Source organism: Phlebotomus papatasi, chromosome 1, assembly GCF_024763615.1.
Source record: "Phlebotomus papatasi isolate M1 chromosome 1, Ppap_2.1, whole genome shotgun sequence".
NCBI lineage: Eukaryota > Metazoa > Arthropoda > Insecta > Diptera > Psychodidae > Phlebotomus > Phlebotomus papatasi.
In genome coordinates, this window is record NC_077222.1 from 19234615 (window position 1) to 19261340 (window position 26726).

Genomic DNA, 26726 nt, shown 5'->3' on the forward strand with positions numbered 1-26726 from the left:
GTTCATGTACAACTTTTCTCTCAGATTATTTTTTAACCTCGATATTGAGGTTCAAACGAAAAACGAGCACTCAGCCAACTAAAAAAAAACCTTCACAACTTCGAATGTTATTGTTTTTTTTCCTCGCAATTAGGCAGTACAAGCTTTTATTATATTATTTAATACTTAAATATCGATACTATGGTGATTTTTACATGACATTTGTGACATTTTAAATTTTTAAATAATATTTTATTATTTGGAAACTTGTATAAAACATTTTGCGAAGCCTGGGACACTTTGCCACACGTTTTTTATTTATTACTCTATCCAGTGGATCTTTAAATCGATAATATTAATTGAGAAATAATTATTCAACTAGTATTTCTAATGATTTTGATCAATATTGCACAAACACCATTTTTTCATGATTTGCAGGAGCTCTGAATAGTTGTATTTTGTTTTATAAATAATCTCTTTGAAGAATTTATTTTAGTTTCGTGTGGTTGTTTTAAAGAGGGGAAACTTAGGTGAAAAAAATTATTTATTTTTTAAATAGGGGAGACCGGGTCCAGAATTAGCCAGCAAATCAAATTTTTCACTGCGTATGATTTATTAAAAAAAAATGTATCAGGATGATAAATATTTGAATGAATAGGAAGAGAGGTATTTACTTTGAATAAATAGATGGTCTCCTGAATATTCCTTTTTAGAAAAACTATAACATCTAATTATGTAATTCCATCTATGGTTAATTTGGTCCCAGTTTACCCCACCAATATCTGGATATCTGATAGAAAAATACGGAGTCGCATTTCACATGACAAATAAAACATTGGCTAAGTACCTTCTAAGTGACTGCATAGGGGAGACTGGGGCAGATGTAAACATTTTCAATAGATGCGAATTTGAGGCCATTTTCCAAGCACACAGTGATTTTTTGGAAAATCTTTTTTAACTCATGTTTTACCCTTGGGTATAAGCAATACATCGAAGGTAATGCGGATGCTGGAAAACAATTGAGTTTTCCATAAAAATAAAATTTGTTTCACTGTGCATTTTTCTCTTTTTACAAAATACCTGGGGTAGAAGTAAACACTTTCTGGGGAGGATGTAAACACCCTTTTTTCACCCTTGAAATTAACTTTGCACCACTTTCAATTATTTTAATTACTTAAGAGATATAATAAGGACTGTATATTTTTCAAAAAATCACTACACTTTTTACAAAGAATAATTAAAATGGAAAAAAAAAACTAAAAGCATACAAATCAAAGACATTTTTCAATGGATTTTCCCCATATTTTGACATCATGTGACTTCTTATTGAACACAGCGCCACCAATTTTTTCGTAGTCAATGAATTAGACATTTCGCATGAAGGTCAATTTCCCGCTCTTTTACCTAATCATTTTGTGAAATTGAAAAGAAAATGTTATCTAGAAATAGGAAAGAAATTTCTGTATTTTCTGCGTTTTCTTCCTAAAAAGTTTTGCGCGGGACAACGAAAAATTTCCCACCATGAGATGCAGCTGTCAAACGAATGAAATGAAGAAGAAGAAGACAAAATATTTTGCCATTCATTCTACACTCGCGACATCTACAATTACGGGGAAATTGCCTGTTTACATCTACCCCAAATGCTGTTTTCTGACCAATTATTAATTCTTTCAAAAAAATGAGAATGTCAACTTCTCTAGTAAATGCATTAATATAATCCTAAAAGATGCAGGAAAGAACTGGAATTGCTACATTTCTATTATTTTACACAGTTTTTAATTTCCAGGTGGAAATCCAAATAACCAAAATAATCGAAATATCAACATTTTGGGGAAAAATGACTTTTATTTTTAAAGAATTAGTATTATATTGACCAATTCATTTGTGGACATACATCCCCATGGTATCTATGAATGCTTATGGGTTTTATCCTCTGGAGTCTTAAAATTAATGAAAAAATCAGTGTTTACAACTACCCCAGTTCCCCCTACACTTTCAAGTTCAGACCTAACTTGACCATTGAAAACTTTCTAATTTTTGCGCAGAAAATAAGATATCAATCTGTGCAGCTAAATTATATCATGGGCTCAATTTTATTTAAAAATATTTAAAAATCCCAATTTCAAGGCTGCCCCACTTCTCCCTATGAATCCCAATTCATTCAAAACAAAAATTTACTCAATAACAATATCTGTGAATTTTTGGAGGGGTCAATGAAAAATGTTCGTACCTTTTTCGTATCAAATCGGTTATATTTCGTGTCGATATTTTAAATTCAATCTACAGCTCACTTCATGTCGTACAGATTTCTTCCCGCCAATTCCGCTATTTCTCCTTCATGATGGTGTGCGTTAATTTACTGGACTTCAGCATCTCGGAAGTGCGATCTGTGCCCAGAATTGCTGCCATTTGGAGTGCATCGTATTTTGTGTAGAGCACCGTGACGGATGTGTGAGCCTCGAGACCATCTCTTGGATTCTGGTAGCATTCCTGCATGAGATTGAGGAGCTCGGGGTAGAAATGTGGCCAGGAAGGTGGTTGATACATGACAATATGCCGAATGCCTCTGATCCTGGTCCTCCGGTAGAAATGTGCCCTTTCTGTGTACAGCATAAAATGGGCTCCACTGTGATAGAACATATCCCTGGCTCTGGCAATCTTTGCATCTTCCGTGTACTCACAGACTTGCACGAAGTTGGGGAAGTCCTTTTTGAAGTAATTTCGTATCCGGACAAAGTCAAAGTAGTTGGGTATGTAGATGAGACAGTGAGCCATGAAGGATGCTTTGAGGCGTGGTAGGATTGTACGGGTGAAATATTCAAATCTCGTGTCATGGGTTACTTCGAGGGATTTCACTTCAATCCGGTGGAAGACTTGATTGACTTGCTGGGCAACTTGCTGGACAGATCCTGCTGCAATGGGATTTGCCACCCGAACGGATCCTCGGTAGTTGCTGCAGTGTTTGCTGAGGAGGGCGACAAATTCCGGAAGATCGTGATTGGAGAAGAGGAGGGTCTGCCTGTAGAAACGGGACCAGCCGTTGAGGCACCAGGAACGAACTCTCGAGAAATCTGTATTCTTCCGGGTTTGCAATTTCAAGTGCAAATGATCGAAAATGTGCAAGAGATGCAGCCAATTTTGCGTCAATATCACGTCCATCTGATCAATAATGAGCATTTCGATGGAGGAGAGGAAGTCATAGTCCCTCTTTTCATCTCCAGCTGCCCCAATAATCATCCGGAGACCCAATGGAGAGGCAATTATGAAGTCGGCTGAATAGAATTCTGCATACAACTTCAGAGATTTTCTGGCCACAGATATTCCCATCCGGAAATTATCATCTGTATTCCCGGCAAAAATCTTTTCGTAGTCTGCGGGCTTGGGATTCATCCGAGGGAACTCCAGCTCGTTGCCTGTGAATTCCTCAACGAAACGCTTGTGATTCATGACTTTTCCGGAAAGTTCCGGAGCCAGGAGAGCGATTAAGGTATTTATAACGTGATAGGCTGAGTTCTTGAAGGGCAGGATTATCAGGATTTTGGGCCTCACGAGCCCCTGATCCTGGCATTTCTTCTGGACTTCTTCTGGCTTTGAAGATTTGCCTGAAGCCTTGGGAATTTTGGTATTGTGATGGGAGATCTTTGTGTAGCTCTTGAGGGCGTGATTCAGGGCATGGAGGCAGTAGCTGAAGCGAATTTCATCAGCATTCTCAAAAGTCCTCCTTGGCATATAGAGATCCTGGTAATTATTGAGGATGGAGAAGATTTCTGCTTGCAAATTGGAGAAATTCCTCTCTCCATGAATTTTCTCACAGAGATTTCTTGCATTCTCCTGAAGCTGGGACTTTATATGAAGATCCTGGAGATTTGTGTCTTTTGCGGATATCCTTTCAGGAATCTTGCCTTCTTCGGCAAACTTCTCTTCATCCTCCAAAAGCAGGAGTTTCTTCTTAGATCTCCCTTCTTCGGATTTCTTGCTTGATCTGGGAATACTGACCAGCAATCGCCCCAAACTGGGCCAGGAGCAAATCTTCTGTTCACAATTATCCCCATTCTTAGCAGCTTCGTACAATTCCGGGCTCATATCATGCACCAGGTGCTTCAAAAATGGATCACAGAGATTTTTCTCATCATCTTCTGACTCTGAATCACCATGATCAACTTCTTCTTGAATATTTTCCTCTTCTAAAGAAGGTTTCTTCGGAGATTCCTCAATTTTAGGCCTTTTGGATGGGCCTGGAGCACCTGGAGCTCCTGTATCTTCTTCATCCTTCTCTTCTTCTGACATTTCTCTCTCATCTTCCTCCTCAGAGGATGTCTCTATTGCTTTGGACACTTTACTAGACACATTCATCATTGAGAGGACTTTGTCATAGAAATTATCCTCCTCCTCTGTATCCTCGTCACTTTCCTGAACATTATTGACAAATTCTTCCTGTCTCTTCCTATTTCTAGCCTCAATCTGCTGACGCTTCCTCAGGATTTCTTCATTTTCCGTATTCCGCTGAATATTCTTCATCTTCTTCACAAATTTATAGTTTTCTCCCAGCTTCTGCTTCTCCTTCGCCTTGGACATCTCCTTGTACCGGGAGTTCTTCCGGGAATGATTGTAATTCTTTTTGTGCGGATTACCTTTCCTGCCATGCTTCATATTTCTATTCTTCACCTTCTTCACCATTTTTAAAACACTCTTCACTTATATTTTTTGCCCAAAAATTCTGAAAATCACTAGAAAAACAATCCTAAACTCCTGCAAAACAATTCCACGTTGTTATCACTTCCAATGACGTTTCAATACTGACCTAACCTCACTTTTATCATGTGTTACATTTTTTTCCTCAATTTATAAATAATCCGGGAAAAGCGAATATAAATACAACAGTACCTTTTACTCCATTAATAATGTATTTCCTTAAATAATCCTCATTATTTGCAATATATCTGGCAGATATAAAAGAGTTTATAAAATAAATGTCGCAGAAAAAACCAAAAACTTCATTATCCCTGTGCCGCCTTCGCTTTAGTTTTCACTTTTTTCACCCTCTTCAATCCATCCATGCAGATTTTCATGACTCTGGCATAGTTTTCCATTACCCTAGGTACATCACTCCGCTTTACAACTGTCGAAAGCTGCAACCAAACAATAATTATTTAAAGAACGTATGCGAAAAAAACAAGAAAACCACTCACCTTCTTGTTTTTTGATTTTGCCCGTATTATGCACATATATTCTTCAGGTTCTGGCAGTTTTGGTCGTCCCTCCCGGGGCTGTGGTCTGTCATTACCATCATCTACAAGAGATTTTCAAAAATAAATTACATATTGATCAATTTCCAAATCAATTTCAGTGATTGGTGCAAAAATCGCCACGACGACTCAACTTACAGCGTTTGAAAGTCACAGTAAATGAAGATCTTTCCTTGGATTTTTGCGCCAGGAGCATCAGCTGTGACATAAACTGCAAGATAAATCATTAGATTTTAGAAGAATACTGAGAGTTTTTGAATTAATTAACAAAATATTTTACCTCTTCATTGCTAAGCAAGACCATTTTGACACTCGCAACTTGTACTAGTGTTGCCATATGAAGGAAAATATCCCAAATTCCGGGTTTTCGGAATCCAAGAAAGCTTTCAATGCCGCCACGGTAGAGGCGCTACTTGCATTGGAAGTCGAAATTTGATTTTTCCTCAAGCAGTTACAAAAACAGCGCTCGACAATTTCTCGTGAAAAAAATTGATAATCTTTTTTTCATGGTTTGGTTTGCTTGATAGTTTGGTTTTAGTTGATTGTATGTTAGAGGGCGCCATCACTGACATCACTGGCACCCCTAAAAGAATTCTCTTGCCAGCCTTGCCAGTGGCCAGTGGCCGTCATTATATCTTTGTTCTTCAATCAGTTAAGACGCTCTGTAGAAAATCTCATATAGTCATTTTATTCTAATAAAAGTTGAAGTACGATCTAAAATAAAGTAATATCTGTGTTTGGTTTTACTGGATACGGCCACCTACAACAATTATCCACTTCGGCGACAACGTGGGATAGAATAATCATATTCCTCTTCTTTCCCAAAGGTAAAGCCACAACATTGTATAATGTTGTATAATTATGGGATCTCGATGAAACTCTCACATTCAAGGAATTCAAAAAGACCTACTCAAGTAATTCAAGACGGAAGCCGGAGATTTTCAAGCAAAAATGTGGGGTTATGCTACAGTTAACTGCCCCATATATGGTTCTTAAAGTCCCCGCAGGCCGTTGAGGACTTTAATTTACATGAACTGGGATGTGTTGAATACCTGGACCTGACCAAAGAAAGCCCGTTTACGCGTTTATTGGAAGTCGAAGAAGTGACCAAGTCGCTCTTTCGCTTCGAGCCGAGCTGTTATACCGGTTATACCCCTCTTACCTCATCATGACTCTGCACATTAGGAAACCTCCACAGTCAAATTCACAGGAAAACCCGAAGTTACTTACCGAATCATACAGGGAGGTCATGGAGACTCTGATCCACATTCTCGGTATTTGCCTCGAGACAAAAAGCAGAATGAGAAACACTCTCTAAAGAGCAAGCCTTTACTCTCCCCAACAGCACTCGTGTCCAACCCGCTCTGGATGGTAAAGAACCGGGAGCGGGAAGATAATCTTCGTGGTCGACATAACAGTCCGCCACGAAGACAGGAGAGGACGACAAGATCACAAAATATATGCTCCTGCTACCCACCGTTCGAGAAATTACATTTACATTACATTACATTTATTGATAAAACAGTAGGGCATGTCCTCTTATACAAGAAAAGTGTACATTTAAAAGAAAAAAAATACAAATGAACAACAGGAAAATAAAACGAAAAAGGAAAAACAGATCTTAAACACTCCCAATCAATGACGAAAAACGACCCAAAAGCTCCCGCTTACGAGTTCGTGGGAGTTCATTCCAAAAATGACTCCCCCAACGAATAAAGAGCAATGCAGGATGCGACCCAACGATCTCGGAATGAGCAGACCCGACGACTTCTCCGGCGGCCCGCGCTCAATCAACTTCGCAAGATATGCCGGTCGACCTGTCCATAACAGGCGACAGATAAACTCAACAGTCCGAGACTGAAAGTGGTCCAGCAATGCCCGTCCCAGAATCTTGGCGGCCCAAGAGGAGGCATGATCAAAACGGCCAAGGTCAAATACATACCTCACAAGAGAGTTAAATGCTCTATAGAGCATATGCTGAATATATTCAGCAATTTTAAAGAAGTCTTGTCAGTTTCAAAAAGTTCCGCTCCGTACATGAAGTGGAGCGAGCAAAGCTCTTACCAAAAGTAGGCGAGTCTCGATAGGGGTAAAAGACTGGAGTCGACGCAAAGTCCGAAGACCATAACAAACCTTCCTACACACCTCAGAGAAATGATTACTCCACGTGTGAGTATCATTGAATATTACTCCAAGATTCTTCACACAATCAGTGAAAGAAATCACCTCATCCAGCAGAACAATAGAAGGTACAGCAGGGCACCGAAAGCGACTATGAATGACAATAACCTGCGACTTTTTAGGGTTTAACACAAGACCATTATCAGATGACCATCTAGAGATTCTATGAAGATCATCATTTAAAGCATCAGAACAGAATTCCGAATGCCCATAGTCGCCAAAACAGTAGATCTGAAGATCGTCTGCATAGAGGTGATATGAAGAGTATAGGAGATTTGAAGGGAGGTCATTAATAAATAGGGAGAATAATAAAGGGACCCAGAATAGAGCCCTGAGGCACCCCAGCGGTACGCTCCAACGGTAAGGAAAGAGATTCCCCAGATCTAACAACCTGAGACCGGTTCCCAAGGTAAGAGGCGATCATAGACACTTCCGTGTCAGTGAAACCAAAATAGTTTTGAAGCTTATGGAGCAGTAGTCCATGAGGAATCGAATCGAACGTCTTTGAGAAGTCTAATAAAATTAAAATTGCAAACATGCCATTATCCAGACCAACAGCGATGTCATGCTGGATCTTGAGAAGGGCTGTCGTGGTGCTGTGACCCTTTCTAAAGCCAGACTGGAAGCTACACAGTAGCTCATTTTGCTCTAGATACGACTGCATCTGGAATACGATATACCGATTGAAAAACAGAGTTAGCAGGCAACTAAACAGCCAGGCTCTTTAGAGTCCCTTAGTCTACCCGATAATCTGAACTCTATACGCAATACGAACTAGCAAGTATAGCAAAACCGCCCCAAAGGACTTCCATGGATTAGATAATGTCAGGTCCAACATGAATGAGCACAAGTTGGCATAAAGTACCTAGGAGTAAAACAAAGGTTTACAGAAAATCGATCATTCAAATGACGACGAGTCTTTAGTCAAATTGAGAGACCAAGACAGCAATTGGTTGTACAAAAAATTACAGAATTTACTCAACTTTATTGAAAACAAACTTCTCCTGCAAATGCTACAATATCAAATAGAGTTGATTTATCCCATATTTTGTAATAATCCCAGTACGTAACTTCCCAAATCTTCATCTTGATTGGTCCAAGAGACAAACACCTTCTTGTGCTGTTCATTGAGGTCTTCAATTGACACATCTACACTCTCAACCGATATCGTTCCACTCTCCTGCAGCACAACATTCCAATCAGTCAACTTTTCCTGCAGCAAATTATATAATTTCTCCGTAGTCCTTATCACCGGATCGGAATCTTCAAGCTTAACGGTGGACGTGAATTTCATCACATGGCGATTGATTCCTGCCTCTTTGCACACCTCTTCCACATTCATCAATGAGATCTTGTTGTCCTTCATCACAAGAACTCCATGGATGATCCGGCGTCGTTTAGGATCAGGTGGCTGGGCATTGTACTTTTTCGCTTCGGCCTTCAGGAGACTCAGAGAGGCATCAACAGGAATCTTGACAGGGGTATTTATTACACAGGTCTCCCCATTAGCCGGTGTATAACATTCAATGCTGAACTCTTCCTTGATCTTTTCCTTGAGGAACTCCATCTTCAATGCTTCTCCGTGCACTAACAAGACATTCTTCGGTTCGCAGTATTGGATCAACTGCATTATCCCCTTAGCATCAGCATGGGCAGAAAAACTCATGTACTCAACGGACATCTTCACCTCAACAACTTGTCTATTCTCAAACTCCACTTTCTTCGCTCCACCTAGAATCTTATGACCTACAGTTCCCTGTACACAATAGCCCGGCATGATAACCATGTTATTCTCATGCGGAGCCCATTTCTTGAAAATCTGCAGTGAAAGGCCTGCATGAAGCATTCCTGGGGTGGCAAAGACTACCATAGCTCCCGGATTATCAATGTAACCCTTGTCAAATGGCTTAATATGCTTGAAGTCAAACATATTACGATGCACAAAAGTCTTTCGAATTTTCTGATTTGTCCACGTAATGAACATCTTATAGTAATTATTGGCTTTTTCGGTCAATCCAACGGCAAAGTAAATTGGATATTTCAAGTTCATCCTTTCCCAGTAAGTTTCTAGCAGGATGCATAACTCTTGAGCTCTCCCCAGGGCAAACACTGGAATCAACACTTTGCCACCACGTGCCACACATTCATGAACCTTTTTGAGGAAATCGCGTTCTCGGCAACGTTTAGAGTCTCGAATTGTAGTTGCGTAGGTGCTTTCAGAGATAAGCAAGTCAGGCTTGCACTTATCAATCCAGGCTGCACCTAAATGTCGATCGGGGGTCATGTTGTAGTCACCCGTGTAGACAACGCTCTGACTGCCAACACGAATCCAGAACATCGCGGCGCCTAGAACATGCCCTGCATAGTAGGCCTTGATCTCTAACTCCGAGTCAACCATAACGCTCTGATGCAATGTTACTGCGATCACCTAACAGCACATCATGATTTTTTAAACAAAATAGAATTATCTATACACATCTAGTAATGTGTAATTAACTAAATGAACTGTATTAGATTTATTTAAGTGTAAGGAATGCAGGAAATTTAACCCAAAATTAAAATAATAGTAAAAACACTAAATTTTTCAAAACACAGTAGGATGTGCGACATACTACTAAAATCTTATTTTTTTTTACGGGTTTGGTAGTTTTGTAGAATATGTATTATCCTGCGATATTTAAACCAATTAAAAATATTTATTTATAGCAATTATTTCTGTAATTGGGTAAAAACTGCTAGAAAATCTAAATGTCCGTAACATCGCGGCAATTACGTTCAACCAGTTTTTATGCAAAAAAAATTATTATACTGTACGTGTACTTTATTGAGAATGAGACAATTTGCAAATTTATATCACAGTTCACCTCAGTTCATTAATAATTGTTAATTAGAATTATTTGTGACATGGAATCCTCTCGCGATTTAAGCGAGTTTCCATGATTTCTGTGAACACGCGAGTTGTGAAGTAAATTTACAAGTAGGGAGGCTTTGATGTTTCGCACATACGCTACCATCGGACACTTCGAATTTCTCCGGTATTACTTTATAACTTTCACTGATGGCTATATATTTTAGTAGCTAGTCTTAAATCACACCTTTCCTGAAAAAATTGGGAGTCTAATCCTTTTCCCCTAGTTTTAGGAAACAAAAATTAAAAACAGGTCCAAAACTGTAATTTTGCTGTGCAATATTTCATACGATTGTGCAGAATTAATATCACTTTTCTGAAAAACTACTATCACAGAGGGTAGAAGGGTTATTAGGAATCAGATTTAAGTAAAAATCTTTTAGGCTGAACAGGCACTTTTTGTGGGTGGAACAAAATTCACAAATTTGACTCAGATTCATCGATCGCACATAGAAGACTGCTTCTTTCAGACATTTTCCAGGAAACTTCATTTTAGATACGATCCCTCATATTCACATCTATTGTAATCTACCGATTTAATCTACCACTAAAAAATAAAACTTACAAAAATTAAAGTTGATAAACAAGAAGTAATTTGACTCAAATAGGTTGCAGTTGAGTAATTATTAAGCAATTTTGCATTTCTTTGATATAAAAATATTTTTCAAGCTTGCACAAACTGAATGTGCAATGAAAGAATCACATCTGCAATAAGCTCATACAGTTTACAACTGGTTTTTGACAATCTTTGACATAACCTCACTATTGTGTTGTTTTGCATGACAAAGAAAAGAAATTGTCCGTAAGAAGATGTTTTGTGAAAATTTTAGCTTGTTCACCTGCTGAAGCTCAATATCTGTGCTAAATCCCGATTCCTGCAGCTGCAGGAACAGAGAAATCTTCAATGATGCGCATTCAAACGTTTTTGTGCATATCCGGCTCCGTGGAGGAATGGTGGAATCTTGTGTGGTCTTCTCGCTTGCAGAGTTTTAGTCAATTTTTAGCTTTAAAAACTTATTGATTCGTGTAAATTTGGTGATATTTGGACTTTTCAAGAAAGTATTCATCAGATTTAACCGTTTCCGGAGTGAAATTCTCGTAGAATCAAGCAAAAAAATGGTTTTTAATGTCAATAAAACATCTCTCAGAAAAGTTCCAAAAAAGTGATATTAAAATGTTTTATTCCTTATAAAAATGGTTTAATCAAGTAGATTAGAGTTCCCTTTAAACAATGATGTGCAACTTTTAGTGTCCGGTGCAAAATTTACGGTGAAAATGGGGTGTTCAATGATGGCGTGAATCGTGTGCGATAATAGAAACTTGATTCATCTATCGGACAAATCGCCATTAAATTTTCATTTTCCTCTGGAGGAAAATCTAAGGATTTCCTGGGATTTTGTTTGGTGGAATTATGAACCTTATAAGTAAGACATTTTTTTGGCATAGTTGGAGAATCCATACGGTTTGCATGGTAGTCAGAAAAAATCACTGAACTTGAACATCATTTTTGTGTGCGAAAGTTCAAAGCCTCCCCCTATCTTCCTTTTCAATCGAGTATTAGTGAGCTATATTTGCATAAAAAATTATAAAAATTATGTTTTGTGAGTACTAGTAAATGTTCTGAAGAAACTGACTTGGCTTAGCTAGCTTAGCAATATACGAGCTTAGTCGTCTTTGGTTCGGCGCATTAGCCTTGTTTTTAGCAGTTCTTGTATCTTACAGCAATAGGGGAAGTGTGCCAAATTTCGGCCAGCTTCTAATTTCGGCCACTTTGAGTGTAATTTCGGCCATGCAAATAAATTAATTAAAATTATGTATGTAATCTTCGAATAGTCAATGAATTCATTTTGCTTTCAAATATTTATTCATTTTAGGATGTATTAACACAAAGACAGTTAAATTTTAGGTATAATTTGAATTTAAATTGCGTTGTAAAAACTCAGTGTGGAAAGTCTTACAAAAAATGTGACAGATCGATTGTGTCTTTAGCAGTCTTGTGATTTGTGGTGAAGTGCAGAAGGTTTTCCTTCGGTGTTTTTCATGAAAATTGATTAGTTTTCATTAAAGATTGTTTCTGTTTATGTTAATAGTGAATCAATCTTTAAATTTCGGGTAAAATTTCCCAGCTGGATCCTGTATTTCGCATAAAAAGTATATACTTTGTGAGCGTCGCTCCGGTGAGGTAGTGTTGCCTATTTCGGTAACATCTTTTGCTTTCCTAAATTTCTTATTCATTTTAAGGTTTTTTTTTTTTCAATTTCTGAGTTCTATAATGTCCAAAGAAAAAACCCATCGCTTCTATGAAAAAGATGATGTGGAAAAGGCATTGAAAGAGTTCAGGAAGTGCAAATTGCTACGGGAATCTGCGCATAAATTTGAGATGCTACTCTTCAGGTGTTTAGGACAAATTACACGGAAGATTTCAGGGCTTGTGAGTCATATAAACGTATTAAATTAAATATTAAACTCGTTCATTTTGACGTTTTGAAATTTTCTATCCGTTCCGTCACAAAATGTGGTCAGAGAAAGGGTGGCCGAAATTTCACACAAAGTGGCCGAAATACTACCCAAAGCAATGTCCATATTTTTATTAATTTTTCAATATTTTAGGAAGTGATTTAAAGAAAACAAAAATGATAAACTAGTCTTGAAGGTTCCACACAACCCTCCCGAAAAGGAAGCAACAAAAAATATCAATATTTATTAAAAATATTGCATTTCAAACTTAGGACTTCGGTGCTTACATGCAACTATGCCGAAATTTGGCACACTTACCCTAATTATATTTCCTGAAAGATTTGAATTTTTAAGACCTTTTTTGCCTTATTCTGTTGGGAAAATTCCTTGGGATATTTGTTGCAGGCGAGCACTGCAATTTTTTCAACTCAGACCTTTTCAATTTTATTAAAATAAATAATTTTGAATTCTGCTAAATAAAAAACTGCTTCGCTATTTTACTTTTGTAAACTCAAATAAAACTCAATTTTCTATTATCTGGTGAAAATGACAGGTAAACACTCATATATGAAGGAGATTTTATTTAATCTTGAGTGTTTGACAGCTGTCATCCAGATATCGGAGAGCTAAAAGTGTATATTCTTTGGAGATAAAAAATATATCGGAGTAATCTTTAATTCACAAACAGTGGCAGATCCGGCAGATCTCAATTTTCGTTAAAAACCTATAAATTTCCATATCGAATATTAGCAATAGCATTTACATTTTTACGGCTAAAAAAATGCTACAAAATACTTTTAAATGGCCACTTTCTTAACGTGATATTAATTTATATAGTTTTTTTTTAGGAATTATAAAACTTAAGCTTGTTATTTTAGTTCATAACTGCTAGAAATATATCAAATTGTAGCAGACCAAAAGATTTTAATGAACTTTGGGACAAGTTTAAGGAGTTTGACATTCCATCTTTAATACGAATTTAGATACTTCTTAAAATTTTAAGGGAATTAAAAGTAAAGATTTTTTTACGGAGAATACGATATACTTTTTGGAAACAGATTAAAAGAATATCAGAACTTATGCCCTAGAGTCTAGACACACTTAAGACTTAAGCCGAGAGATGGCTTAATAGTGTAAGGACTAATGGAACACCGGTATCCCAAAAAACAAAAATGTCCTCAAATTTATTTTGCCCTCTAAGATGGGGTAATTCGAAATCATGCCTATTTTGGATCTTGAGATTTTCTCATTGTTTCAAATGGTCAAAGAAAGAAAGGAAACCACGAACAAGTTCCTAGGGTAACTTGTCTAAAGCGAGACAGTTTGGAAAGTGGGACAAAGCAATGTGGAATGTGAGACACCTCCCTAAAAACTTGATAATAAATCAATTAAATATTTCGATTTTCGAAAAAAAAATATTAAGCCTAATATTGTGATTATTTGAGAAGTTAAAAATGCTAAAGTCGTTATTAAACAATCAAAGAGCGACTTGAAAGAAGAATTTAAAAAATGTATTGCATGCGTGATATTCATAACCCTGACACGGTAGTTGTCATTTTCTCTGTTTCTTATGGAAGTTGCTAGGAAAGTATCAAAGTGTTTCGTTTGATATTTCGTCATAATTAGCGAAATATTATTAAGTCCGTAGTGAAAATCGAAGGACATACATCCATTTAAAAGGTGAATAAAAAATATTTGTGATATATTGAAGTTAAAAAAGAAAGAAAAGTGATTTAATTTCGTGTTGCTTTCAAAACAAGTTTTATGAAATCTTGGACAAGTTGATTTTGTGAATGAATTTGGTGGTTTTGTGCAGTGAAATCATGTTCACAAGGAAAACAAAGATCCTTAAGTATCCGGAGAAATAGTTGCAACAGCAATTAGCAGCTGATAAGGAGAAAATCTCCTGGAAAAGGCTGCAAGGATTTCCAGATTCCGAAGACCATTTTTTCTGACAGAATGGATAGTAAATATCGCAAAAACACCTGGAGAAAAACAAATACGAGCCTCTACAGAACTCCCAAAGCAAGTGGAAAAGGACTTGGGCGGATGGGGAATTGAAATGTGCTAAAAATTGCATCCGCTTTAAAACTGTAACTGCTGGACAGCGCGAGGCGTCTGTGAAATTTACAGAACCTCTTTTTGGTTGGACGTCCAGGAAGTTCTTGGTAATTAGCATTCCTCAACTGTTATCCGGACATAAAGGAGGGATTAGTATAACCATTAAATGTGCAAGTATACAGAGAAAATCATCAACATTTGATTTTCTACATATTTTGTATAATATTTTGGCCACTATGTCCAACTTTCCAAATGTTTTTGTCCAACTTTCCAAAATGTTGTCCTTCTTTTCAAAATGTGTTATTTTTTAATTTCCGTGAATTTTCCGATTATTCGGTTGCAATATTTAATAACAACCGTTAAGATTCTCTTAAAATATTTGTCAAAGAATCCCATTAATACAAAAAAAAAATGGTAAAAAATAATTATTTATTCAGTTTAAAAATGCATTTGAAATTGAATTTTTTAGTCAGAAAAAAAATATTTTCGTTTTTGGGACACCGGTGTCCCATTCGTCTTTAAGCTTTTAAGGACGAGTGGAACACCGGTGTCCTAAAAACAAAAACATTTTTTTTACTATAGAAAGTTATTTTGTCCTCTAATGACCAGTTTCATTCACTCTCATTGAAATGTCGAAAACAAAAGTTATTGTGCGTTGGGCATAATAGTCCGAAAAAATAGTTATTTATTTTTGAGACACGGGTGTCCCATTCGTTAAAGAGTTGTAATTGTAATCAAAATAATGATCAGATTACATATCCATCAGTTTCTGACTAATCTGTCTCTCAGCTTAAACCGAGGAACGGCTTAGTTAGTGGGAAACTGTTGGGAATTTAGTTAAATCATTATTTTGGTTATAATTACGTTAAGACGTTTCTCGACTTAACCCTTTAAGGAGGACTGGGTCACCCGTGAACCATAGAGAAAATAATTTTTCCTGACTACCTGAAGTTATTTCTTTCTAATGTTTATACGTAATCACGAAGTAGAAAGATGTAGGAATCTAGGATATTTTTTGCAAATCTCCAGCTATTTGCTATATAACAAATATTTGAGCTCAAAAATAACGAATTTTCAAATTTTCACGTTGGTGCTTGAATTTTAATATTTTTAATATTTCTAATTTTTTTAAGCAAAAACCTCTTGGGACTAGAAACTATAATAACTATACATAATATTTCTCAACAAAGTAAAAATTGTAGTTTATTGGTACTTTCAGGAAAGCTTCATAATTTTTATGGGTCATATATGACCCAATCGTCCACAAAGGTAAAAAACACCGAATCTCTCTCTAGTGGATTTTCAAAGATTTGAGGTTAGACTGTTTCATGTTTTTGTTTATGTGTGCGCAAAATAGTTAATTATTCGTATAATATTGTGTGATATATCAATTAGCTGAGATTTCCCAGTGCAATACTGATTGAAGAAGGTAATATTTTGATAATTTATAAGATACTTCTGCGTATATGTTGTAAATTCATAACTTTTTACTCTTGTAGATTACTTCAAAAATGGAAAAAAAAAATTACATGATCAATGAACCCGAAATCATCCACATATTATGCTCGGAAGATAGTGACGATGTCGACAATCTTGTCCTGAACGAAAGCGATACAATATATTTGGAACAAGACGTGGATGAAGTGGACTTTGAAGTCTTCATCGAGAACGCATCAACTTCGGAAGAACTCCCGGATTCACAGAAATGTGCAACTGTACGTCTGAAATTCCCAGAGACAAGCAACATTGCACCTACCCATTACCATCAAAATGTTTCGAAGAAAACTGAGGTGCACATGGTGCTATTAGAAAAAAGGATTATAAGACCAATTGTATTTATGAGGCATGCGACATTTATCTCTGTGTTACCTTACCAGTATGCGAAATTTGTTTCGATGAATATCATAAAAATTAAAAATGAAGTAAACAATAATACATTTTTTCATAAAATTATTGTTTTTGTGAACAACTCTTCAAGAGTCTTTGGGACCAAAAATTGAATGAGATTCTTAAAATTAATTTTTGATCGTTTTAATTTTTACTCGTACTCTAAATATTTTTTTATTATCAGAAATATATTCAAGTTATTTATCTTTCAAAAATAACAGAGCAAACGAGTAAACTAGTCGTCTGGAATATTTTGTGCTTTTTTTACCTTTATGGACGATTGGGTCATATATGACCCATAGTTTTCGAAGACTCCTAGGGATGGGAAAATTTCTTTTTAACCGTAAATCTCTTATTTAGGCTAAAATATCGAGGGAAACTTGATATCGATAAATTTCGCTCAGAGGAAAGCTTCTCGTCCTTAAAGGGTTAAGTCGAAAGTTTGTATAAGGCATTATCTCAGAATGGAATGTTTAATGAAATAATAAATATTTGAATTGTATTGTGCTAGAGATAATAATTTTTTTAGGTAATTTGGGTAATTGTGTTTTCTTTATAAGATTCCGTAGTATCCCAGGCAATAAACTTCTCTAATTTTTTTCAATTCTCAATTGAACTTACCTTCTTCATGCAATCTTTGATCATTTGCGTCGTGAAGAAATTGCTTTCGCCCTTCCTCTCCACTGCCACCTTTCGCATATCCTCCAGCAGAATGGGAGCTATTGCTTTAGTGGGATGAGTCATATAGATAGGCCCTGTGTACCCCACAATTTCCGACATGTACGGCAGGGCTCCACAGTGATCCAGGTGGAAGTGGGAGACAATCACGCAGTCAATGTGACTCGTGATTGGACCTTCAGGAACAATGTAAGAAAAATCCGGGAAGCGTCGTTCATCATTGTAGCCCTGATGGAGAGATGGCAGAGTAAATATTCTGGAGAACTTAGGAATATCAGCTGCATACTGACCATATGCATGCCGCAATCAAGCATTATGTTCTTCCCTCCCATTGACAGCAGGATACAGCTGCGACCGACATCCTGACCAGCTCCCAGGGGTGTTATTTTGATGTCAGGCATTATTGGAATGTGCTGAACAGAGAGCTCCCCACAATTTCGTCACATTCACTGGAGAAAAAAAACAAAACACTTCTGACAAATTTATTGCAGCTGACACGACTACTTCGAAGCAATTACAAAATGTGTTTTTTTTACCTAATATTTAAAAAATGTCTGTTACTACGCAGTTTAGGATAATATTGCGGATTTGAAAGAGGAAAATCCTTTGGGTAATGTTGATTTATTTCAGTGATTTTTGTTCAAGGAAGATTTCAACATGGGGGAATTGATAGAGATTATTGTTAGTAAGAAGATTAATTGGAATCACAAAATGAATAGGCGTAGAAAATCAATTTTTCTTTTCACAGTTCATTTTTATCAGTGTTATTTTGTAAGAAAGTTCAGTGTTGCCATGCGGAAAGAAAATTTCCCAGTTGAATAGGCGCATTTTTCGGAATAGCCCGTTTGGGGAAATGAGCCTTTTGCGCCGCGCCGATATGACAGATGTCACAAGTTGTGAAAAAAAGTGGAATTGAGTAGGGAAAAATCTGTGAAATATTGTGCAAAGCGTTTCCAATTTCCCCAATTTTCCGTCTCCATTGTGCGTTTTGTGTGCTTTTCTTCGAAACGCAGTGGTTCGTGCGTGAATTGAGTGTGTGTGGATGCGAGTACGGCTGGAAATTTGCAATTATTTTGATTGGTAAAACATGATGTCATTACACTTCTATTTATATCACACGCATGCGTTTCTTCGCCATACATTTACTCTCCAGTGTCGAATCATTAGAGACATTTTCTTACTATTTTGCGACATTTAGTGCTTTGGCGGAGAAGTGCACATTTTTCCACTTCTCACTCTTGTTTTCTATTTACAAATTAGCCGTAGTTTTACCAATAATACATATGTGAAGCACTTGGCAATGGAATATCTTGTGAAGCAGTGAGATTTATACAGTAAAAAAGGTGATATAATTTTTGTGGTGCAATTTGGAAAAATGTCACACTAAAAGAGCGCATTCAGCTCCCCACATACAAAAACTCTCCCTCTCTCGCTCTCTGGGAATCTCCCTTTCACAAATAATCCAACAGCCATTCCCCTATAGCCGACGGCCGCGGAAATTCCACTGGCTTTCCAGCAGTCTTTTCTGCCATGTCCGCTGATTTTAACGCTAAAAATCCGCCTGGAGTTCCCTGGATTTTACCGCTGAAAATCCGCGTGGGCTTCCGAGGAGAAATTTGACGCTAATTTTCCTTCTAGAGTTCCATGGACGTTTGCGGAACTCTCTATAGGACCGTCTAATAAGAAATGTCCGCGAGTTTCCATGGACTTTTCCGGAGAAAATTTCCGCGCCTTTTCCCAGGGATTATTAGCGCTAAAATTGATAATCAGCCCTTTAAATATTCGGAAAAATCCTGTTTATTTCCAAGAAAAATCTCCGCAGAATTTTCCATGCAACGGTCTGAAAGGCTTCCATGGATTGTTATTGAGAAATTCCTAGACTTTTCCTGTGAATTTTTTAAAATATATTTTCCCAATACAATAATAATAAACACTAATTACTTGTTTTTCATTTTATTTTAATAATTCATATATAAAATAAATTCCCGTAAATTCTCATATAGTCCCGCGACCCCAATAGGGATAAGCAATTGAAAATTAATGAATGAAAATGCAAAAAAGTCAATTCATTGAAGAAAAGAATACATTCGTATCTATTTTTTTTATGCAACTGAAGTTAACCTTTGAAGGGACTCTCTTCTATGTATTCAATTCCCAAGAGGTATTAACGGTCCTTCTGGATCCCGTTTCCACAATGAAGTATCAAACCACCTATTACGACATGGGTTGCTGGATTAGCTTCTCCAGTCTCTTCCTTTCCTTTCGTTTGTTGTCTTTTACACATTTGAATTGATGGGACAATGATGATGCCCCTTGATCGCCGATAGAACCTGAAATTTGTTAAAATTAATTACACTGTGGAATTGACTGAGTAGCTTGTATATATAGAATAGAGATTGTTAATCAAACGAATTTATGAAAATGGTTTGCGTTTTATTAAAAATTAGGACAGATAATGTGTAAGAACAGAGCAAAAAGCAGATGATTGATCTGGAATTTTTTTTTTACATTTTGCATATGAAAAAGCAACAGCCAGTGCGAAAGGCATACAATTTTAACCAAAGGGTGTTTTAGATTGGAAACATTCATATTTTGAACATTCCAGTAATATTTAAAATACATGCATATTTGATTGATCAAAAATATTAATTCTAGGCAATAAGCATTTATACAATAACAAAACACCCACAAAAAGTAAGCAAAATCACACAAAAGCTTTAAATAAATTAACTTACAATGAAAAATTACAATTATTTGGTGCATATTAATTAACAATAACGTATTTATATTTTATTTTGACTGACCTTTTTAATCATATTTTTACTTAGAGGAGCAAGAAGTCTCGTTTTCCTAATTTTTTATATAGATTTTTCCTTTAATACATAATAAAATTATCTTTTTAAATACACTTACCCAGACACCACTGAATGACAGGCTGCTCTTTTAAATTTAGTTTCTCATTATTGGGCTGAAGACAAAAGGTGTGATTTAGGAAATCATCATTGAAGATCCTTGTAAGCCATTTTTTAGACGTTATCAGGGATTTCAATTCAAATTCCTGTAAAAGCGATTGAACATAAAGCTGGTGATAACCCTAGATCAGTTTATTGTAGGTGAGATTCTTAACGTGAGCAAAATCGAAATGCATGCAAATTCGATTTAGAGCTGAAGTGCCGCCCTTCTTCCACTTGCGTTGGTCCTACGAAGTTCAAATGTTTTAGAGAGTTGTAGCATTTTGTGAGATCTTTCATTTAAGCTCTCACTCATAAAATTCGGTCAAATATAACTGGAGTTATGGCGGATTGAATTTCCTGAAATTAGATCCCTCATATCTTTCGTTCTGTTGTAACTACAGCGAGCCCACGCCAGTTTTTGTAAACTTCATAGCCTAGGCTACACCACTTTCAAATTTTATCAAAATGACCAATGGCGTTTTTGAGAAAAATTAATTTAAATTTTGATACCATTGCAGCGCTACCTGTAGCGACAAAAACCCAAAACTTAGGTCAAAATTTTAATTAAAACCGGAGATATAGGCCGACTAACTTTCGAACATTGACCCTTTATAGCTCGGGTCAGGGGTTATCGATCGACTTAAGTATTTTTTGTTTGAAAGGTATAATCTGCGGCTACAACCCTAAAAATTGAGTCGGATGCACAAAAAAGTTTTTGAGATATTTAACTCAGAAAATTGAATTTTTTTATCCTTCTTAAAATATCTTCATTTTTTAAATTCTGATAATTAGAACCGAAGTTATAGCCATTTTAAGAAATTCTTTTGGGCCTTTATATATTTGCCATAAACCGCAAGTCAATATCTCTCTTAGTTTAGGAGATATTAAGCTCTAGGAATTGTTAAAAATCTCACCTAATAAATCTGAGGTCAATTTCAGTATTATTATTTCTACTTCATTTTAAAAATTAATTTTTTTTGCATCATAAACTTAAATGATTAATCCGTCCGCCATTGAATGCAGCAGCTTTGAATATTTCAGTTTTTCTCTTATTTCCCAGAATAAAAATTTGAGTTTATTAATCAAAGTTAATAAAAAATATGCAATAGTATTAAGTATAGTTTACAGACTGGAACTTTAGTTTTGGGAAATAAGAGAAAAATTGAAATATTTAAAGGCTGCTGAATTCAAAGGCAGACGACTTTACCCTATAGTAATTTATATTTTTCTAAATTATTGAAAGAGGTTTCATTTAGCATTATGAATGTCGTTTCATTTAACAAGATAGACAATAAAAATAATTCACATATAAAAATAAATTTTAGGCAAAATTCTATGATAAATAAACATGAGACACTTCCGTCAATCCTTGTATCTTTTTCTAATACAAATTTTTTTACCAGTCTATTCCTTGACGTCAAATCGTGCTGCCATAACTTGTTGACCTCTAGAAGGCCCGCCATATCAAATATTGGGAAACTTGGTCTCGCAGGACGTAGTGCTAAATAAATTATTAAATAAATTATATAAATTAAATAAATTATTGTCGTAAAGAAATTTTATCAATTTTTATGTACTACACTACTTACTTGATGAGGAAGCCATTTCGAGGTCCACCATCTCAACGGCCATTTTTGTTGTGTGGGGGTATGAAAAACAAACTCTAGAAAAAGCGAAGCTATTTGCTCAATTTAATAACTCACGTAAAAGTACAAATTAAGATCTTAATGATAGGTATAGTATTTTCAAACCTGAGATAAATATTTAACCCTTTAAGAACGATTGGGTCACCGGTGAACCAAAAATGAAATTTTTCCTACGGTCTTCTAAAGATATGTTTCGCTCTTAAAAGTTAGAAAGTGGTTTTGTTTTGACCCCCCCACCAATTTTTACCCCCACGTCCTTAAAGCGTTAAACGCAGTATTGCAAAACGGATTCGTATTCTTAAAAAATATTTTAATTTAAAATATAATATTTCGTTCAATCTTAAAAAAAGCCTATCAAATTTTGCAATATCAAGGCTTCAAAGAAAATGTAAAATCCCTTAATATTAACTTTAAACCTGTTCGCAAATACCTTTTTAATCTTTAAATACTGAAAAGTAATATTGAGAAATGGAAATCCATAGTTCTGAAATTATGTTTAATTATAATAAAACTTTAATCTTTCTTTATCTTAACCTTAAGGAGAATATATAGCGTAAAACCAGACCAGACCAGCAACATTTACATTTACTTACTTACTTACATTTTAAATTATCGCAAGAAAAAGATTTAAAATAATCTATTATCACCAGCTTAAAAATTAGATTTTTAATGATTGCTACAAAATAATAACACTTCCGTTATATTAGTGATTCTTTGCAAAAATGTCAAAATTTCATCAATATATATGAGGAAATTTTAAAAACGCCATTTTGTAAACTAGGGTTTGAAAAAGAATCCTAAAAAAAACACTAAAATAGTGGAAGTGCGATATAAAGAATCATCAACTTAAAATTTTCTCGCAATACAAACTATTGCAAAAAAATATTAAGGAAAACCACCATCACCACAATAAAAAATGAACTTTTTACTTATTGCTAGAAAATAATATAAAGAACCATCAACTTAAAATTTACTATTATAATCTAAATTATTGGAAGTACAAGGGAAACCACCATCACCAACTTACAAGTTACTTTTAAAAATCAAATGCTCGAAAAAGACTTTAAGTGCTACCCACTATGTTATAGAATTATTCCGTCATGTTTTCATGTAATAATTTAATAAGAACAATTGTGTTTTGATGAGGAAGGCGCATGAATTTTCCTGTTATACGTGAAATTGCATAAAAATCTGCATCATCAGCCAAAGTGGTTACTTTATAAATGCCAACGGTAGTCGAATTAACAGGTGAAAGAAAGAACGGATTGTGATCCTGATATCTGCGCCCAATTACTCCTTTGACACCATCATAATCGCAAAAGCCTACTATAGAAATTGCGAAATTATTATCAATTTCACAACAACCATCTCTTTCATTTGCTGTGATTTCATATGTAGAAAAAATGCATGTGCGGTAAGCAAAGTTTGCACCAAAATAAGGAGTCGTCAAACGGAACTGATCAGAGTATGAAGGATTCCCACATGTTTTTAAAGGCATGATCGCAAACTCTTCTTCCATTCTGTTATATAATTGAGGTAGGATTTGATGCTTCTTCGTGATTTTTCTCTTGATATGTTGCAAAAAATTTTCAAAGCGATATGCTGAGAAGGTGTCAAGCGACCCGTAGACCTCAACGATTTCGGGGAGATGTAGTAGGGCATGAACGTTGTAGGTGACACTTCGACGTTCATAAAAATCTGCATATTCTTGAACAAAACTATTAAGAAAATCCCTAGCTAGAGAGATATCTTCGGGTGTAATATCTGAAGTACTCATTAGTCGGATGGCACAGAAGTACAAAAGAAAATGCTTATAGTATTCATCCGGAAAGAAATCATGGGCAACAAGCAATCCTGTGTAAAAACCGAATAATCTAAATTCTGTGGCTTTCCAATGGCACAAATCATCAAAAGATCGTGGTTTACGATTAAAATCCGTAGGAACAAAAGGTGCCAAACCGATATAAAACATATTCAGGTTCGCAAGACCGTGTGGACGCAAACGAAAATTAATGCGTTTACCAGAGCAAATAAATTCTATAATTCTTTTACTTACGCCCAGATCTATCGTATGCATGGGATCAACAACGATTTGATTCACCATGTCAAGTGTCGGGATTTTTTCGATTCCAGAAATTTCTGTTGGAAAATTGTGATGTCCTGGATCAACACGATCACGAAACGAAGAATTAGTGCGCTTATTAGCAATGAAAGTTTGAAAAACAGTCGTATGAGCAATTGTATAACCAACTTGATCACAACGAAAACAACCTTTTAACGCATTCACATTTTTTACACCGGTAATGAAAGCTCGAGCTGGTGAATCACAACAAAAAAAACCGATTTTAAATTCTTTGAGCACCATTTCGGATGTAACGTAAACTCCGTGCTCAATAAGTTTATTTACTTCGTCAATAAATTCCGCGAGAAACGAATTTGGATCTTTTGGATTTTCATGACCAACAAACGCGCCTATAAGAAATGGAGACATTCTGGTTTCTCCAGAAATATGTCCAAGAATTGGCCATAATTTTGTGTGTCTCGAAAAAGGGAAGGCCATCCGTGTTTACATTAATAACAATAACGTCAAGCATTTTAATATGTGAATTTCCGGGTAACTTTGAAAAAAAAATTTTGAATTCCGAAATGAAAATATTCCCCATTTGAAACTTCTCTGCTACTGATTTTATTGCGTGGTGTCTGGATGAGTGTGGCTCTTGTTTTTGGCATTTCTGTATAACCCAAATCCCGGAAGAGTTCAAGAATTTTCTCCGTAGCAGATCTTGATAATTTTTCTTCTACGACTATTGTTTGGAAGCGTTTTCTAATATCAATATCCTTTTTCCCGGCATTTTCGTTTTGAAAATCGAAATGTTCGCAATTGGTTGCAATGGGAGAAATTCCGCTGATGTATTCATCTTGGACATCTGATCCTGGGTGTGCTTCGGAATAATCCATTAGGGGAGAAAAATTATCTTCCGGAAAAAGAACACCGCAACTTTCCAATGGATTTTCAATACTGACATTCTGGGGTGCTGTATACATTTGGGGAGCTTCAGAAGTTATTGTATAAGAGACGGACGTTTGGACTGCACCTGATTTTTGCCCACGCCACTGGGATGTTGAAGGGGAATTCCCTGGACACGGTAAATCCATCTCGGAAACAGAGGCAAATTGACGATTCTCAAACGGATTTTCAAAGTCCAAATTCTGGGGTGCCGTAGACATTTGGGAAGCTTCAGAAGTCATTGCATAAGAGACGGACGTTTGGACTGCACCTGATTTTTGCCCACGCCACTGGGATGTTGAAGGGGAATTCCCTGGACACGGTAAATCCATCTCGGAAACAGAGGCAAATTGACGATTCTCAAACGGATTTTCAAAGTCCAAATTCTGGGGTGCCGTAGACATTTGGGAAGCTTCAGAAGTCATTGCATAAGAGACGGACGTTTGGACTGCACCTGATTTTTGCCCACGCCACTGGGATGTTGAAGGGGAATTCCCTGGACACGGTAAATCCATCTCGGAAACAGAGGCAAATTGACGATTCTCAAACGGATTTTCAAAGTCCAAATTCTGGGGTGCCGTAGACATTTGGGAAGCTTCAGAAGTCATTGCATAAGAGACGGACGTTTGGACTGCACCTGATTTTTGCCCACGCCACTGGGATGTTGAAGGGGAATTCCCTGGACACGGTAAATCCATCTCGGAAACAGAGGCAAATTGACGATTCTCAAACGGATTTTCAAAGTCCAAATTCTGGGGTGCCGTAGACATTTGGGAAGCTTCAGAAGTCATTGCATAAGAGACGGACGTTTGGACTGCACCTGATTTTTGCCCACGCCACTGGGATGTTGAAGGGGAATTCCCTGGACACGGTAAATCCATCTCGGAAACAGAGGCAAATTGACGATTCTCAAACGGATTTTCAAAGTCCAAATTCTTGGGTATCACAGGCACCACAGGCAGCTGAAACTGGGACGATTGTGCTGATATTTGGTTTGGGACGTGTGGGTGACAAAATCCTACTGCACCGACTGTATCTAAATTCTCCCGATAACCCACATACAATTCAGATGAATTTTTTAGACGCGAAAAACCCATCCCTGAAAGTGGTCCAGCACAAAGTCTTTTCTCGAGCGCATTTAATGTTTCCGGATAGTCGCGCAATAAATCTTTGCGGACTTGTCTTGTCCTCCTTTTGCGGGCTGCATCTTTATCAAGAAAGTTTTTGGCTTCTCTTTGCCGAGACATTTCACAAGGTAAAGGGGTTCAAAATGATATCGCACTTACCAAAAATCAGTAAATTCCTTGCGGGAGCACTACTTTTCACTTTCACTGCACGCGTGGAACTGAAAAAGGTGACTTTTTCGAGGCCTCTATTCACTTTTTCGAGGCCTCAAAGAAATTAAAAGGAAAATTTGCGTACAATTCCATGGATTCTTAGCCGGAAATGGAAAGGAAATTGTACTCGGAATATTTAAAGGAAATTTTGAATCAATTTCCAGGGAATGGTCTCAGATATGTTGCAAGAAAATACCGTGGATTTTTCTTCAAGGAAATCCACACGAAAACAAACCGATAACTCCGCAGAATTCCAAGCGGAATATTAGCATTTTTTTCCACGGAAACTCACGCGGAAAAATAGAAGATAAATTCCATGGATTTTTCTGTTACTCTGAAACTTTGCGCCCGATCGGCTATAGGGTCATTACTTTTTCCTGGCCCC

General features: G+C 36.4%; 6 protein-coding genes across 8 annotated transcripts in view; 1 reads left to right on the plus strand and 5 right to left on the minus strand.

Annotated features, from left to right (window-relative positions):
- Nucleotides 1-2210: 2210 nt before the first annotated feature.
- Nucleotides 2211-4782, minus strand: LOC129798112 (U3 small nucleolar RNA-associated protein 25 homolog). The gene has a single exon (XM_055841091.1). It carries the CDS (start codon nucleotides 4654-4656, stop codon nucleotides 2305-2307), a length of 2352 nt encoding a protein of 783 aa, XP_055697066.1. The 5' UTR covers nucleotides 4657-4782; the 3' UTR covers nucleotides 2211-2304.
- Nucleotides 4783-4860: 78 nt separating this feature from the next.
- On the minus strand, nucleotides 4861-5589 carry LOC129798131 (signal recognition particle 14 kDa protein). Its single transcript, XM_055841120.1, has 4 exons — nucleotides 5506-5589; nucleotides 5364-5436; nucleotides 5169-5269; nucleotides 4861-5108 (listed from the first exon to the last, which is right to left on the minus strand). Exons 1-4 carry the CDS (start codon nucleotides 5560-5562, stop codon nucleotides 4977-4979), a joined length of 363 nt encoding a protein of 120 aa, XP_055697095.1. The 5' UTR covers nucleotides 5563-5589; the 3' UTR covers nucleotides 4861-4976.
- Nucleotides 5590-8371: 2782 nt separating this feature from the next.
- Nucleotides 8372-17916, minus strand: LOC129798115 (integrator complex subunit 11). The gene is made up of 3 exons (XM_055841094.1): nucleotides 17688-17916; nucleotides 17341-17625; nucleotides 8372-9834 (listed from the first exon to the last, which is right to left on the minus strand). The coding sequence occupies exons 1-3, from the start codon at nucleotides 17796-17798 to the stop codon at nucleotides 8443-8445; spliced, it is 1788 nt and encodes a 595-aa protein (XP_055697069.1). The 5' UTR covers nucleotides 17799-17916; the 3' UTR covers nucleotides 8372-8442.
- A 319-nt stretch (nucleotides 17917-18235) lies between these two features.
- LOC129798121 (protein phosphatase 1B) overlaps nucleotides 18236-26726 on the plus strand; it is a 46952-nt gene continuing 38461 nt past the window's right edge. Inside the window, exons 1-2 of one of the 2 annotated variants that reach the window (XM_055841106.1) lie at nucleotides 18251-18477; nucleotides 18658-18740. The gene's annotated coding sequence lies outside the window, so the exon portion shown is untranslated. Of the gene's footprint in view, nucleotides 18478-18657; nucleotides 18741-26726 lie in introns of both variants that reach the window. The other variant, XM_055841108.1, reaches the window with a different exon arrangement.
- Nucleotides 19503-26594, minus strand: LOC129798128 (uncharacterized). 2 transcript variants are annotated; one of them, XM_055841117.1, is made up of 5 exons: nucleotides 26291-26594; nucleotides 21941-22014; nucleotides 21752-21852; nucleotides 20311-20455; nucleotides 19503-19727 (listed from the first exon to the last, which is right to left on the minus strand). In XM_055841117.1, exons 2-5 carry the CDS (start codon nucleotides 21981-21983, stop codon nucleotides 19612-19614), a joined length of 405 nt encoding a protein of 134 aa, XP_055697092.1. In that variant the 5' UTR covers nucleotides 21984-22014; nucleotides 26291-26594; the 3' UTR covers nucleotides 19503-19611. The 2 variants fall into 2 exon arrangements, 1 of the variants encoding a protein (XP_055697092.1); XR_008751385.1 differs by lacking the exons at nucleotides 21752-21852; nucleotides 21941-22014; nucleotides 26291-26594 and adding an exon at nucleotides 20202-20247 and having other exon boundaries at nucleotides 20311-20851.
- Nucleotides 23088-23995, minus strand: LOC129799519 (uncharacterized). Its single transcript, XM_055843470.1, has one exon. The coding sequence runs from the start codon at nucleotides 23967-23969 to the stop codon at nucleotides 23088-23090; it is 882 nt and encodes a 293-aa protein (XP_055699445.1). The 5' UTR covers nucleotides 23970-23995.

Excerpts from the sequence above, each read along its gene's own strand:
- LOC129798112 (XM_055841091.1), bottom strand. The coding sequence starts at position 4,656 with ATGGTGAAGAAGGTGAAGAATAGAAATATGAAGCATGGCAGGAAAGGT.
- LOC129798131 (XM_055841120.1), bottom strand. The coding sequence starts at position 5,562 with ATGGCAACACTAGTACAAGTTGCGAGTGTCAAAATGGTCTTGCTTAGC. Across the intron at positions 5,437-5,505 it reads TCTTGCTTAGCAATGAAGAG|TTTATGTCACAGCTGATGCT; the intron begins GTAAAATATTTT and ends TTTATCTTGCAG. Across the intron at positions 5,270-5,363 it reads TACTGTGACTTTCAAACGCT|ATGATGGTAATGACAGACCA; the intron begins GTAAGTTGAGTC and ends AATCTCTTGTAG.
- LOC129798115 (XM_055841094.1), bottom strand. The coding sequence starts at position 17,798 with ATGCCTGACATCAAAATAACACCCCTGGGAGCTGGTCAGGATGTCGGT. Across the intron at positions 17,626-17,687 it reads TTGATTGCGGCATGCATATG|GGCTACAATGATGAACGACG; the intron begins GTCAGTATGCAG and ends TCTCTCCATCAG. Across the intron at positions 9,835-17,340 it reads TCAAAGATTGCATGAAGAAG|GTGATCGCAGTAACATTGCA; the intron begins GTAAGTTCAATT and ends ATGTGCTGTTAG.
- LOC129798128 (XM_055841117.1), bottom strand. The coding sequence starts at position 21,983 with ATGGCCGTTGAGATGGTGGACCTCGAAATGGCTTCCTCATCAA. Across the intron at positions 21,853-21,940 it reads CGAAATGGCTTCCTCATCAA|CACTACGTCCTGCGAGACCA; the intron begins GTAAGTAGTGTA and ends TAATTTATTTAG. Across the intron at positions 20,456-21,751 it reads TGACGTCAAGGAATAGACTG|GAATTTGAATTGAAATCCCT; the intron begins GTAAAAAAATTT and ends TCGCTTTTACAG.
- LOC129799519 (XM_055843470.1), bottom strand. The coding sequence starts at position 23,969 with ATGTTTTATATCGGTTTGGCACCTTTTGTTCCTACGGATTTTAATCGT.